The sequence below is a fragment of the Coturnix japonica genome, chromosome 22 (genome assembly GCF_054131305.1).
Source record: "Coturnix japonica strain WE chromosome 22, WE-NBRP24, whole genome shotgun sequence".
In the NCBI taxonomy this organism is placed as follows: domain Eukaryota; kingdom Metazoa; phylum Chordata; class Aves; order Galliformes; family Phasianidae; genus Coturnix; species Coturnix japonica.
The window spans coordinates 2,193,792-2,206,833 of record NC_140684.1 but is presented as its reverse complement, the minus strand read 5'-3'; the positions used below and the strand labels follow the sequence as shown (position 1 = coordinate 2,206,833).

The 13,042-nt window shown below is 54.9% G+C and overlaps 1 protein-coding gene across 8 annotated transcripts in view; it reads left to right on the top strand.

Annotated features, from left to right (window-relative positions):
• Window positions 1–1,855: 1,855 nt before the first annotated feature.
• RAP1GAP2 (RAP1 GTPase activating protein 2) overlaps window positions 1,856–13,042 on the top strand; it is a 51,110-nt gene continuing 39,923 nt past the window's right edge. For 2 of the 8 annotated variants that reach the window (XM_015881191.3, XM_015881190.3), the window contains exons 1-2: window positions 1,856–2,727; window positions 4,686–4,802. In XM_015881191.3, coding sequence (XP_015736677.2) covers window positions 2,384–2,727; window positions 4,686–4,802 — 461 coding nt within the window. In that variant the 5' untranslated portion in view covers window positions 1,856–2,383. Of the gene's footprint in view, window positions 2,728–4,685; window positions 4,803–6,202; window positions 6,801–11,797; window positions 11,986–13,042 lie in introns of those variants that run through there. The other 6 variants (XM_085521859.1, XM_015881196.3, XM_085521858.1 and 3 more) reach the window with 4 other exon arrangements.

Genomic DNA, 13,042 nt, shown 5'->3' with positions numbered 1-13,042 from the left:
AGGCTTTAGCGTATTGCCCCCCTGTTCACAAACAGCACGTGAGCGTGTTGTCAGGCAGCCCACTGGATATAGCTTGTGGTGTCATTTCGTCATCCCATGTCCTGTCTCCTTCCTGGATGTCTGAGCCCCTGAGTGAATGCCTGCTCTGTGCACAGCAATTGGATTCTGCCATGGGAAGCAGTCCTGCATCCTGCCTGCAGGTGGGCAGGCACAGTTCTGCACAGTGGATCTGTAACACCCCATGCTTTGAGGGAGATGGATTTGCAATAAATTATTTGGACAGTGGTACTCGAGACCACAGACAGCGCAATTGAGAACCTCGGTGCCTCCTAATGCTCCCCTGTTCACACAGACTCTGGTGTGGCCCTCCTCTAAACTTGTTCTCTCTTAAAACATGCCTTCTTCCTGACAGGACAAGTTGTTATGAGGTGAGGGCTATTTGTGTGAATTAGGCTTTCTTATTCAGAGACACGTTGTCTCACTGGGTGATCCCTCACCCATTTGTAACTACGGGGTCAGTACTGCCAGGCTGTCCTTTGCCCATCCCCGTCCCTGTGCTGTGTGTGGGAGCAGGGCTGTTCAGTGCCTCCCTGCAGCTTTCCCTAACTCATGTGTTTGCTTTAGCAGAAGTGAATTACAGGCAGGATGGGGGAGGGTGGTTTTGGAGTGCATCATGTTTCACCAGATCTGTAAAGTTTTCATTGATTTTCCAATGAATAAAACACGAGCCTGCAGACAATCAAGGTCAGGCGTTTGGGGACAGACAGCTGCCTCTGAATGAGATCATTGCTCCGGGACACAGCCGTGCCAGCGTGTGAGGGCAGCAGCAGCGCTCAGCATCCAGCAGGCGTGTGGCCAAGCAGCTGCCCTGCAGCCACTACCCCACAGGAGAGGTTGGGCTGGGGGGTCTCCAGAGGTTCCTGTGAGCCCCTCTGGTTCTGGGGCTCTGTGAAATGAAGAAACAACAAAACGAGGGGATGTGATGAGTGTGTTGTGGAAGTTGGCAACAGCACCACGAAAATTAAGTGTAGTATGTTCACATTATGACTGGAAGAAATGAAGGTCTAAGGGCAAGACAGAACTGGGAGCAACAGTAAGTGCTCAAATACACTTCTGAAGTCATAATTCGATAATGAGGCCACACCTTCAACTAAGATGGGATGATATGGGTCAAATGAAGAACCAGAAAAGGAACAACGAGTTTAGAAGGCAGCGAGATATATGCACGATGCATGCACGCTATTAATAATTCTAATGAGCTCTCCCACGTGCTCACCCTCCTATACTGAGCTGGTGTAAAGGCCGGGATGTGCCGGGGTGGTCTCCTCGGCTGAGTCCCAGTGCAGCAGCACCCACCCGCGGTCACCCCGCGCCCCTCCCAGCTGTGTCTCGCTCCGACGCTGGGTCTCCTGCTCCTGCGGGCCGGGCGCTTTATGACCCGCACAGCGGCGGTTGGTGCCACCATCCGTGGCGAACCGAGACGCCTTCCAACGGGAGTGCGGCCGCACTCGGCCTCCCGCTGCCCCCCGCCCTCTCTGGTTGTTATCCGACCGGTCCGGAGCAGCCCGCAGCACAGCTCCACTCCCCGCGGGCGCTGCGGGGCTCTGCGGGCGTTGTCCGGGGCGCGGCTCCGCAGCTCCGTGCCTGCACTGCCCCCCGGCGGCTCGGCGCAGTGCCGGCCCTCAGCCACCGGTAAATTACTGGACGAACTTTGAATGTATTTCATTTAAAAACTCGAGTTTAACTTACCCTCGCATACTGCTTTACAGCTGAATTGGGACGATGTGTGTGTGTGCCTGCTAGCTGCTTCGAGAAACTAAGCTTCTTAAAGCAATGGAGGGCTGGAAGCTTGAGAGTTTGAGTAAGTTTATTATCAGCTCAGCGTTTACAATGGGGTCTGATCGTATCTCACCCGCGAGGTATCTGCTGGAGCGGCCATTCTGCCAGCAGCTGCTCCTACACTGTCAAGCGGAGCTCTGGGCAGACCCAGCACGGGGGGAACCCGGATGGGTGGGAAGGGCTGGGACCAGCCTCCCCTTTGGGGCTCTTCTCTCGGTATCCCGGGCCTGTTCTTACAGATCAGAGATCTGGGGCCAGGACATCCTTCTGGAGAAACCGCTCTGAGAGCGATTTGAACCTTTTCGAAACGATGCCCCATTTGTTCCCTAAGCACCACGAGCCGACCGACACCGACAGCAGCTCCGGTTACCACAGAAGGGGAAAGCAGCGTTCAAAGAGCGGTGCGGGCTTTCTGAAGCAGAATAACTCTGATCTGACGTTCCCGCTCGCCGGGCCATTAGCTCCTACAGACGGACATCGGTACCCGATGGAGCCCTTCCCGGAGGTTCGGGCCGAATAGCCCGGCTGAGTTCCGCGCATCCCAATGACTCGCGGTGCTCAGCGCTCCGGAGATGGGGCGGCGCGTCGCCCCGCAGGCAGAGCTGTGAGTTGGGATGCAGCGCTGCCTCGAGAAGTTCGTTCTGCAAACGGGCTCCTACGGAAATGTCGCTGCGCGCTGAGCGGATCGCGCCGATGTCCCGCGCGGGCGTTGCGTAACTCTTTGCGTAACCGGACCGCACGCACCTGGCGGGGGTTCCGCGCCTCCCGCACAGCCGCCCCGCCTCACCTCGCCCTGCGGTTCGGGGTTCCGAGAGCGGCGAGGCCGCCCGGAGGCGGTATGGCCTCGGGCAAAGCGGCGGGGGAGCGGCGCTGGGAGCTGGTGCGCTGGTGGGTGCGGGTCTTGTGGCCGCGGAAGCGGCCGGGAGGGGTTCCGTAGGGTCGGTTCGGGGGTCGCTGTGCGTGGGGTCCTGAGCTGCGTGTGTGGGGCTGTCTCTGAGCCAGGAGGGGAATCCCGGCTCCTGGGAGCTCCGGGAGCTTTGTGTGTGTGTGTGCAGCCCCGGCAGTCGGGCACCGAGCTCTCCTGCGGCGCACCGGACTCACGGCTCCGCGCGGGCGGTGCAGCTCACAGCCGCGGCTGCTCGGGCGGCGTTCGGTATCTGTGGAGCCGCGGGGGCGGGAGAGGATCGGAGACCTTCCCCGTCCCAGAGCTTTGTGGTCTGGGGAGCCGCCCCGTCCTGCGCGAGAGAAGAAGCAGAGGCAGCGTTCTGCTTCCGCGCGTACTCGGCTGTTGTAGCTGCACCAGGAAAGTCTCGCGGACAGGCACGGATGCTTTGGGGGCATTGTGGCTCTTGTTAGGGAGCCAGGGGTACTGGGGCAGCATAGAGCGTGGTTACCCGCTGTTTCCTTCCGTGGATGGGGTGATGGCAGCGGCCGGAGCCGCTGGGACAGGCTGACATTGGGAACGAGCTTTCTCTATATCTTTGTATCTTTAATTGTGTAGTTTGTGACGTTAGAGGCGTGTGACTTTTGAGCAGGGCGCTGTAGCCGTGCCAGGATGCGAACGGAGAGGCTCCGGGGGGTGCCGCAGAGCTGGGAGCGGCCCAGGGACTGCCCCACGGCCGGGACAGAGGCTGGGGCCAGGGCTGTCTGACAAGGACGGGAATCATCTGAGGATTGTTTTTAGCTTCTCCTTGGCATTCTGAGTTTGCACATTTTCTTGCAAACTTAGACCCAAAATGCTGTGACGGCTGCTTGACCTGCCTGTTCTGCCATTCCTCTTCACCCTCTCCTTCCTCCCCAAAAGACGTTTTGCTTTGTGTGTTGCTGCTTTTTGCAACAGTACCACACTCATGAGCTGTCAGAGGGCACTAGGAGTGTAGACCCCTCGCTACCATCTTCCAGGAAAAGTCAGCAGCTCAGTTTGTCCGGGGCTCTCCGGGATCCTCCCCAGCTTACTGCTGCCCGGAGCAACTGACCTGTGCCGTTCCCAGGCGGTGCCTCCAGGCTCCTCTTCCCTCTTGGCTTCCGTTTGTTCCGATTAATGGGCACAGGAATCGAAATTCCAGGTGTGTGTGTATGTATGTGCATCCCCAACTGATGCTACAGAGGCTTTAAATAATTAATGAATTGCTGATGAAATTTCACGTTCAGAGGAGGAAGGATGAAGCACAGCTGAGATGCAGGCAGCAGAGTTTTGTGCTAGAAGATGGGAACAATGGCAGGCATGGGCATCTTGCTTACATAATGGAGAGCATGCTCTGCTTTAATCAAAATAATAAACACCGATTCATAACTTGATTATCATTGAGCTTCAACATTGGCCTGGCATTCAAAACAAGGTTAGGAAGGCATCTGTCTGCTCCCGCAGTCAATACTGGTGCTGGGGCTCAGCACACCTGCATGTGAGCAGGGCAGTGGGGATATACAGCAGTGCTGGGGGTGCTGGCTGTCAACTCGGGCTGAGGGGTGCTGGGCAGCATTGTTGTGCCTCGACCTCCTGGGGAAATGTCCCCCATTTATCTGCAACTGTTCATTGTTTGCCTTTCTGTGCCTGAAGAGCTGCAGCGGGATGTTGGGGAGACACCGGGGGGATGTCAGGGGGTGCTGCTCCAGGGTTGGTACCTGGCTGGGGCTGTGGGGACACTGTGAGGCTCTGGGCTGGGCTCAAGTGGGGCACTGGTTCTGTAATTTTGCTGCTTTCACTAATGAACGTGCTGCTATTATTACTGCCTGACTTGCAACTTGAAGCAGTGTTTCTGGGCCAGCCGTTCCCTGTACCCTGCATCTCCTTCTCTTGACAGCACCGTGCTAATAAATATTTCAGCCTTTCTCACTGTTATTTTTAGGTACGTGAGGGAGGGACGGTTCCGCATCGAGGAGAGGACGCTGACAGCCTTCCAGTGGCTGTACTCTCCCCAGCAGCATCGCATCGTCAGCCGCGCTGACCTGGGCTCACCCAGCAGGTAATGGCACACGGTTCCCCTGTGCTTTGCTTCACCCCATTGCACACAGAACGCTCCAGCTTTGCTGAGCAAATGCATTGGGACCCAGGGGCTGCACAGCCATGGTGCAGCTGTAAGTGATCCCTCTGGGAGAGTGTATGTTCTGACACCATCATTTTGTTCAGTGCTTGAAGTCCTTCCTTCGGAACTCCTTGGAAATGCATCTTGAAGTCACACTGTTGGTAGTATGCAGGAGGGCTCTGTCTGCCTCTGGTGCCACGTGTGCTGTTGATGGATTAGATCTGAGTGGTGGTAAAACACCATTCACATAAAAGCCTCGTGGGCCTGCATGAACACGTAGCACTGGGTCCATATTTCTGCTCATTAGGAGCACTGAGCAGCCCCTTTCTGGGTGGCTGTGTGCTGAAAGCCTTTCCCCTGCCAGCAGAGCCCCCAGATCCCTGCAGCACACCTGCCCATAAGTGGGGGCTGCCCACCTGTCTCAGCAGGACTGGGAGGAGGAGGAAGGGCTGGAGCACGATCTGCTTCCCGAGATGGGGATTCCTCTTCCACCAGAGAGGCTTAGTGGGGACAGTCAAAATCACTGTGATAGCTATTGATTTTTTTAAATGAGTTTTGCAAATTACCATCAAAGTTTGCATTAATCTCAGCATCCAGGCACATATATCATGTGGAACTTAAATGCTTGTAATGTAATTTATAATTAGAACTAAGTGCTGATGGAGTTAATTCCATGGGACTGATTTGATTTCCCAGTGGGTGGGGAGGTGACCCACAGTGATCCACCGGGCTGTGCTGGGCTAGGAACATGGCAGGGCCTGAGGGCATGGCATGGAGTTGTGTTGGGGGACACCAAGGGGAGGTTCTGCACCAGAGAGCAGAGGGCAGGAGGTCCAAGAGGTCTTTCTTTGTGTGGTGATGGTGACAAGCTGAGCAGGATGGTGGGTGATCACATTTGGGGTTGAGGCAGTGGATGTTCTATTAGCTTTGTTACTGATACATCATAGTGCTCATCCATCTCACCTGAACAGCACTTACAGGAGGATGGGGACATGGGGCCTGATGCAGTTCTGCAAACACCAGTGCTCTTTGTTCCACATCTGAGCTCAAAGACTGGCTTCCAGTCTCACTGGTGCACACCTGTAACTTCAGCCTTTTTTTAACAAACTCATTTAATTTCGATGGGATTTCTGCTGTGACAGTATGTGTGTCTGTGAATATCTGCATTCTCAGAAGACTCTGGGGCAAGTCTCATAAACTAGAAGGGGTGGCCCCAAACCTGTCCCCATCAGGAGCAACAGAATTTTTGACTTTCATTCCTCTGGGTACAGAGTTTGGCCCTGGAAGCTCTTTTTTTGCCTGGATGCAGTCTGTGTCTGTCTTTAGCGCAGCCATGGCAGATGGAGGGGCTCACATGAGGCTGAAATGTGCTTGACAGTGGAATTCACAGGTTTTTGCTCCATTTTCTAGCATGGTGGGGCTTCTTTCTCTCTCCTTTTTTTCCTTTTTCTTTTTTCTTTTTTTTTTTTTTTTTTCCTGCCTCTCTTTACCAAACGGTCCCTCATCTCTGACAGCTGCAGGGAGGTCTGTGGGCTCAGCCCCCAGCTGTGCTGCTGGGGTTACTCTGCAGAGCCCCACGAGTAGCACTGTACTGCCTGGAGCATCTCTTTCCAAGCCCCCAGTGAGCGGTGCGATGCAGTAAGGGGGCTGTGAGACTGCAGAGAGATGCTGTGCCCCCTCCCCCGTGCCGATGCCTCTGTCAGCAGAGCACCCCCAGCCACGGTGCCATAGCTGCAGCTGCTTCCCGGGCTGCCGCGGGGCGGAGAAATCTGCTTCTCTGCGCTCATCCGACGCTGATGCTTGCAGTGTTAATTGTGCATAGAGGGAGCAGCCGGGAAATCAAGGTAAGGTGCTCCGAGTCCCTCCAGATCTGAACTGCAATCACAGTACATGGAAGGATTTAAATAGCATGTGGAGACTGGGATGCAGATCTGTACGGTAAGCCTCTGACAGGAGATATTCAGGTCTGCGTTGTTCCTTGTTTTGATCCGGGATGGGCTCGGCTGGATGTCAGTGCGAGGCGCAGCTGGGAAAGCTATTGTTGAAATTCTTCACAATTCCGTTTGCATTTAAATGATGCAGTGAGCACTGGAGGCATGTGGGTGTTGTGTGTTGGGGATGGGAGCAGGGGCACCTCCTGCTCACCAGGAACGTGCCCTCTGTGTGATGATCTCTTGGTGTAGTGACTGATAGTGCTTATGTTAAACGCTAAAAATTCAAAGGAGGTGACTTCAGAGGGGCTTCTTGGTGCTCTGCTCATTGGGTTGGTGGTGGCTGGTGGGAGCTTTCAGCAGCTCTTGGTGGGGCTGGGGGGCATCGTCCTGTCTGTAGCAGGGCACCTTGCTGCCAGGGAGCCCGCAGAGCTTCTGTTTGACAGAAATAGGACAAGGGAAGAGACTGCTGTGCTGTGTGCCCAGGCATCCTCACCCCACACTGCTCCCTGTGCCGGGGTGGAGGCACCATGCCCATGGACACAGTGCGGTCCTTCCATTGTGCTGCTCATCCCTGCAGAGTGAGTGGTGCCTGCTGTGGGGCTGTAAGGGCTGCGTGTTGTTGGCATCCTTGTGCACGGGTGTGAGATGGAGCCTGCTGTGTGCTGCCTTACTTCCTCATCCTTTTCATACTCCAGGCTTCACTGTTTTATTTAAGGCTGCTTGTTGCTTTAGGAACACAAGGGATACAATATCTGTCCCCACGGTGTGATTTATCAAGAGTTGGAAACAAGCCAGTGAGTCTAAATTCGGATTCAACAAGAGCTGTGCATCCAGACGGCAGGCAGCCTCCCTGCGTGTGCTGCTTCCAGCAAACATTTCCCTCTCCCTTTGCTGCGAGGTCCTCCCAAAGGGCAGCTCGTGACAACCACAGCAGCAGAGCTCTGCTCTTTGAGACGTGGCATCCTCCTCTCTCCCCCCCCCGTCCCTGTGAGTGCTGTGTGGCAGTGGGTCTGGGGGTGCTCAGAGCCCATCTGCTGCTGCTGCCGCCCTCCACCTGCAGTCAGGCTGCTCTGCGCATCCTTAGTGGCTGCTGTGGAAACAGGAACAGGACTTCAGCAGCAACATTACCATGAGGCATTTTTTCCAGGAGCTAAAAACAGCTCATCCTCCCCAGACCTCTTTCCAATTTCATGGGGGCAGATGAATCCCTGCTTACACTTAACATCTGCCTCCAAGTTGGGTGCCAATCAGAAGGCTGTTTCTTCATTCTGATTTGGATCTAGCCCAGATCTTGCAAACCTGCCCCAAATGATGGAAAAATCCAGGTGATGCTGGCAAGGTCTAGCAAGGTCTTGACAAGCTTGTATCCTAACCTGGTGCGTCCTGCTTTGCAGTGTTTGGATGGAGCCATGTACAAGTTTGGCCTCAAGTCCGAGTGCCAATTGCTGCCTACTCCCAATCTCACAGCAGCACTTCTGGCTGCAGGCAGCCAAGTCTCAGCCATCTGCTCCTGGGCCTTAGGGGGAGTGGGTGCGGGTGTCCCCGAGTGTGCTGTACAGGAGGAGGGCTGCAGGCATGCAGGACTGCATGGATGGCTTCTTCCTTATGGTTCCACTTAGTGAGCGGTTCCAGGGGCTGTTTGTATTAAAGCTTATAAACTCCTGACTTCTAGCCCAAACGCGCTCCAGTCTAATACCTGTGCTTCCCTCCCCCACGTTGTGCCAGCCCTGCTTTGCAGCTTAAGCAGATCTTTTTCTGTCTTTCCAGAGTTTCTTTGTAGGCTGTGGTCGCATCCCCATCTGCTTGCTGCAGGAATTGGGCCATGCACTCCCTGCTCCCCTGGGTGCAGCTCTGGAGCTGCAGGTGCTGCTGCCCACCTCAGGGGAAGCAGCAGGACTCGCAGTTTGCTCTCTTTTGCCCTCCTCTAGTGGGAGTTTTCCCACTGCTGTCTGCTCCTTGGGTAGGAGCACCTGGGGTAAGGCTGCCTCTCTTAAATGCTTTGCAGGCTGCTGATAACGTACGTGTTTAACTTCCTCACTATTTTCTGGCCAGTTGAGTATTTTGCTGGGAATTATCTCTTCATTTCTGTCTGGATGTGTGTGCAATTGTTGCTCTATGTTTCAGGCTGATCCTCCCAGCTAAACCTCGGATGTAATGAGCCTTCTCTAATGAGTTTAACAAGCAGGCTTTAGATAAACAGCCGGCGCAGCTCAGTTCCTTCTGCTCCCAGGGAGCAGAGTGGCTCCATCTGGCAGAAGCTCTTGGATTCCCCATACCAGGCGGGTGCCTGGTGGGTGTGTGGCTGTCAGTGCTGTGCTGCCCTTTGCTGGGGCAAGCAGCTGCCCTGCTTACTGCTGGTGAGAGCCGTGGCACTGCTTGGGTACTGTGGTGCTGCTGGGTGGGGAATGGCTGCCTTGGAGAGCCATGTTTGCAGCCCTGGCCTCAGTGGGACGCAGCTGCTTGAGTCACTGAGATCCTCACTTCATCTCACTCCATCAGCACTGCCGTTAAAAACATTCCATGTACTGAGTCAGAAGTAATTCTGACTCCTTTCCTTTGCTTTGAGGATGCTGATATTCGCAGTGTGTTCTTCCTGCCAGGACAAAATCTAATATTTCTGGGTGCCCACAACCTTCCTTAGGACCATAATGGAAAGATGAATGCCCTCAGCGCACCACATGCAATATTAAAGCACTAATGATGCAATCCATCTCCCTCAGCCCACACAGCAGAAGAAAGAATTGCACTGCCCTTTCTGGACAGAACCTGGCTCTGCCATGGGGGCCCTTTGTGCTGTGCAGACTCCGTGCTCAGGTGCTGTCACTGCCTCGAGCACTTTGTGCTGCCAGGAGCTGTGCAGGGCTGTGGAATTGTGCAGCTGCCCCAGGAGCTCTCGGAGCCACAATCTCCATGCAGATGCACGTTTCTGAGGGTGGTTGGTGCAGTCACAGCTGGAGCCCCTCTGGACTACCTTCCGTGCAGCTCACCCTACTGCATTCCTCTGCGGTGCAGCCGGGCATGGGGGAGGTGCTGGAGGCAGCCCACCGCCCCAGCTCCATCCCCAGCAGGGCTGCCCAGCAGCCACAGCCCCAGCATGGGCTGGCAGTGTGCTTCCCTTTGTAAACAGGATCAGCCCAGTAGTTTGTACTCATTAAGCTTTAATGGCACATAGTTGTCAGCACGCTGTTATTACTGTGGCCTCTCCTCCCTTCAATCTTGCTCCTTTGTTACCTCCCCTTGCTGTGCCACCATGGAGCCACCTGAAAACCCAGACAACCCCTGTCTGCCAGGCCCCACAACTCCAGCAGGGCTTGGCTGTACTTGTTTGCTTGTTAACAATTGGATGCTCTGCCCTGTGCCAGGAGAAGAGCAGGTTGGGGCCGTGTGGTGAGCTGGGCAATGTGCTCTGCTGGTTCTGCTGGAGATCCCCTGTGAGACTGTAATGTTGTGTCATGCAGATGGCACCATGGAGGCATCTTCCCCTAGGCTTTTTTTTCCTGGATCTGGCTGATCATTTCTGATACGGCTGCACCTGCTCTGAAAGGAGGAGGCTTTTTGCCTCTGTTTGTTGTGCCCAGCCATGTGAGCTACCTCGGAGGGAAGAAGCAAAGCAGGAATGTGTCCTTGCAGGCAAACTCCTGGCTGTGCTGTACAGTGTGGCTGCCTGGGCAGGTGCTGCCCTGAGCACATCAGGGAGGTGCCCATTGAGCTGAACTGATGCTGATGGGCACAGGGCAGCAGGCAGAGCCCTGCAGAGCTTGGGCTGCCATGTCAGGATAACTCTAGGCTTTGCTCAGCCCAAATGCTGCCTTTCACTTTGTGTTTTTCATGGGGCTCTGGGGCTGGGTGCTCGCTGCTCTGCTTCGTGCAGCCCTCACTGTTTTCCTGATGCCTCCTGCAGCTCCAAACCAGTGAGTTCACACAAGGACTGACGTGGCAGAATGAGATGCAGTAATTGGTGCTTACAGCACTGTAAAAGCACATTTCTACATGGAGAGCTCCTGTTTTCCTTTGCTCTCAGAGTTGCTTCTGATGTGATGCCAGCCGTGGGTTGAGGCTTCCCATGGCTACCTCTGCCATGCCAGTGTTTGCAGGAGCTGCTGCAGCCGCGTTGTTTTGATGCAGTGCAGAACTCAGCCATGTGGGGAAGCTCCCGCTGCTGTATTCAGGCATGGAAATGGTGAGCAGCTGTGGGCAGGGATCAGCTGGTGTGTGTCAGCCAGGCATGACCGCGGGAGAGTGAAGTGAGTGCATTGTGTTGCTGCAGCAGTAAAGGTTCAGTGTGGAGCAGGAGGCGGGGGAGGAATGTGTTCTATGGACTGTGTGCTCCAGGTGCTTTGTGGTGCCTGGGCTGCAGCTTCCAAACCATCAGCATGCTTTGGATTTTGGATTTTGAAACAAATGTCCTCAAGAGCTTTACAATATGAAGGATTTTCATCATCTTTTCCTTTAAGGAGAGGTTAACGTGAGCAGAAAAGTGAGAGCTGGAATAGCTGTATTACAGTCTGGGCTTTTGCCCTATATGTGGTTTCTCTCTGTAGTCCTCTATTTCCTCCTCCTTCCTCATATCTGGCAGAATCCGAGTGTCTCTGTGTAGCACTCGATGTGCTGCTGTCCCATATCCCATAGGGTGCACTGGGTTCACTCTGGCTTCTGCAGTGCTGGGACTTTTGGAAGCACATTTGGGGTTCCAGAACCTGCCAGCAGTGGGATGTGAGCCCCAAGAAGCTGCTGTGCAGGTGGCGTCACTGCTGGCACGACATGGCAGCGTTGTGTTGCAGTGGCTGTGACGCAGCTGCTGGTTTTACCTACAGTGTGACTCCACTGTGCTCTGGTGCCAATTGCTGCCGTGGTGCCGCGTGGCTCCAGCCATTAGGAGAAATGTGATGTTTGTGCACAAGGCTGTGAAAAGCCTGAGGTCACAAAAACAAAACAAAACCGCACAACAAAAAAGGAAATGACTTCCTGGTGGGTGTGTGTGTGTGCACGCGCCTCGCAGTGCGACGTGGGGCAGCCAACCTGGCAGCATCAGGGTCCCCCACCTTGGCAGGAAGCAGCAGCCCCTTGTGAACTTGGTGCATCATGCTGCCAGCACAGACACCGTGTCCCTCGGCCACAGCACTGCGGCAGCGCCAAGCAGCCACCATGTTCCAGAGGAAGCGCAGCATCTCCTTCGGTGGCTATGGCTGGTGAGTGACTTTTGCTTCAGTGCCTGCTTGTTCACGGCTTTTCTTCCCCCTTTGGGAGCTCATGGTACAGCCTGACCACTCTGGGAGTGCGGGGATGCTGGGGAAGGTGTGCTGCTGCTGCTGCTGCTGCTGCTGCTGTCCTGGTGCAGAGCTCCCGTGGCACAGCACTTGTGGGGCACCCTGTAGCTGTCAGCTCCCTGCTCACCCCATGGGTACTGCCCAGACAGTGATGCTCGCAGAAGTCTTGGGAGCACATTAGGTGCTCCCACCTGGCTTGGAGCTATTGATGCCTCCCTGGTCCCTCCCTGCACCCACTGTCCTTGCACAGAGCACCGTGGCTGCCACCTGTGCACTGATCTCAGTGGAATGCTGTATTTCTTGTGTCCCTTTTCTAAGTGTTGTGTTCTATAGGGAAAGGCTGTAAGAAAACAGCACTTCTCTTTCTCTGCCCTTTCTCCTCTTTTTCTCATTGTTTTATGCCATTCCAGGGCAGTGCTGTGTTTATGTGTTATGATGGCTGAGCTGACAGCTTGGCAGCTCTGTTGGCACACAGCAGGGTGTCCTCCCAGGGCTGGAAGTGGCTGCTTCCCACTGCCCGGAGCTGGGCTGCCTGATAGGCAGCAGTGGTTTGGGGAGGACTGTTGGTGGCTGCTGTGCTTCCTGGGCCCCTGAGAAGTGCTGAGTAACTGAGATGTGGTGTGGGACAGCAGCAAACTTGCCAAGGGTTGACAAAACCTTCTGGAGTCAGATGTTGTGCTGCATGGTTGTTTTTTTCCTTGATATAAAAATCATAAGGAAGCACCCCAATTAACTTATTTGTAAATAAGTTTTGTGACATTTGGGCTTGTTTTGCACTGGGATGGAATTGCAGCTTTGCCTTCCAGCTGCTGTTTGTGGCAGTGCTGAGCTCATCCCACCATCGGTCAGGTGGCACAAGGACGGGTGGAGCCCAACGCCTTCCGCCCCGCAGGGCACGTGGGGCAGTCAGGCTTTGCTCACTTCTTCCTTGCTTCGACAGTTGCAGGGAAGAGATAACAGCTAACCAGTGAGCAGCACA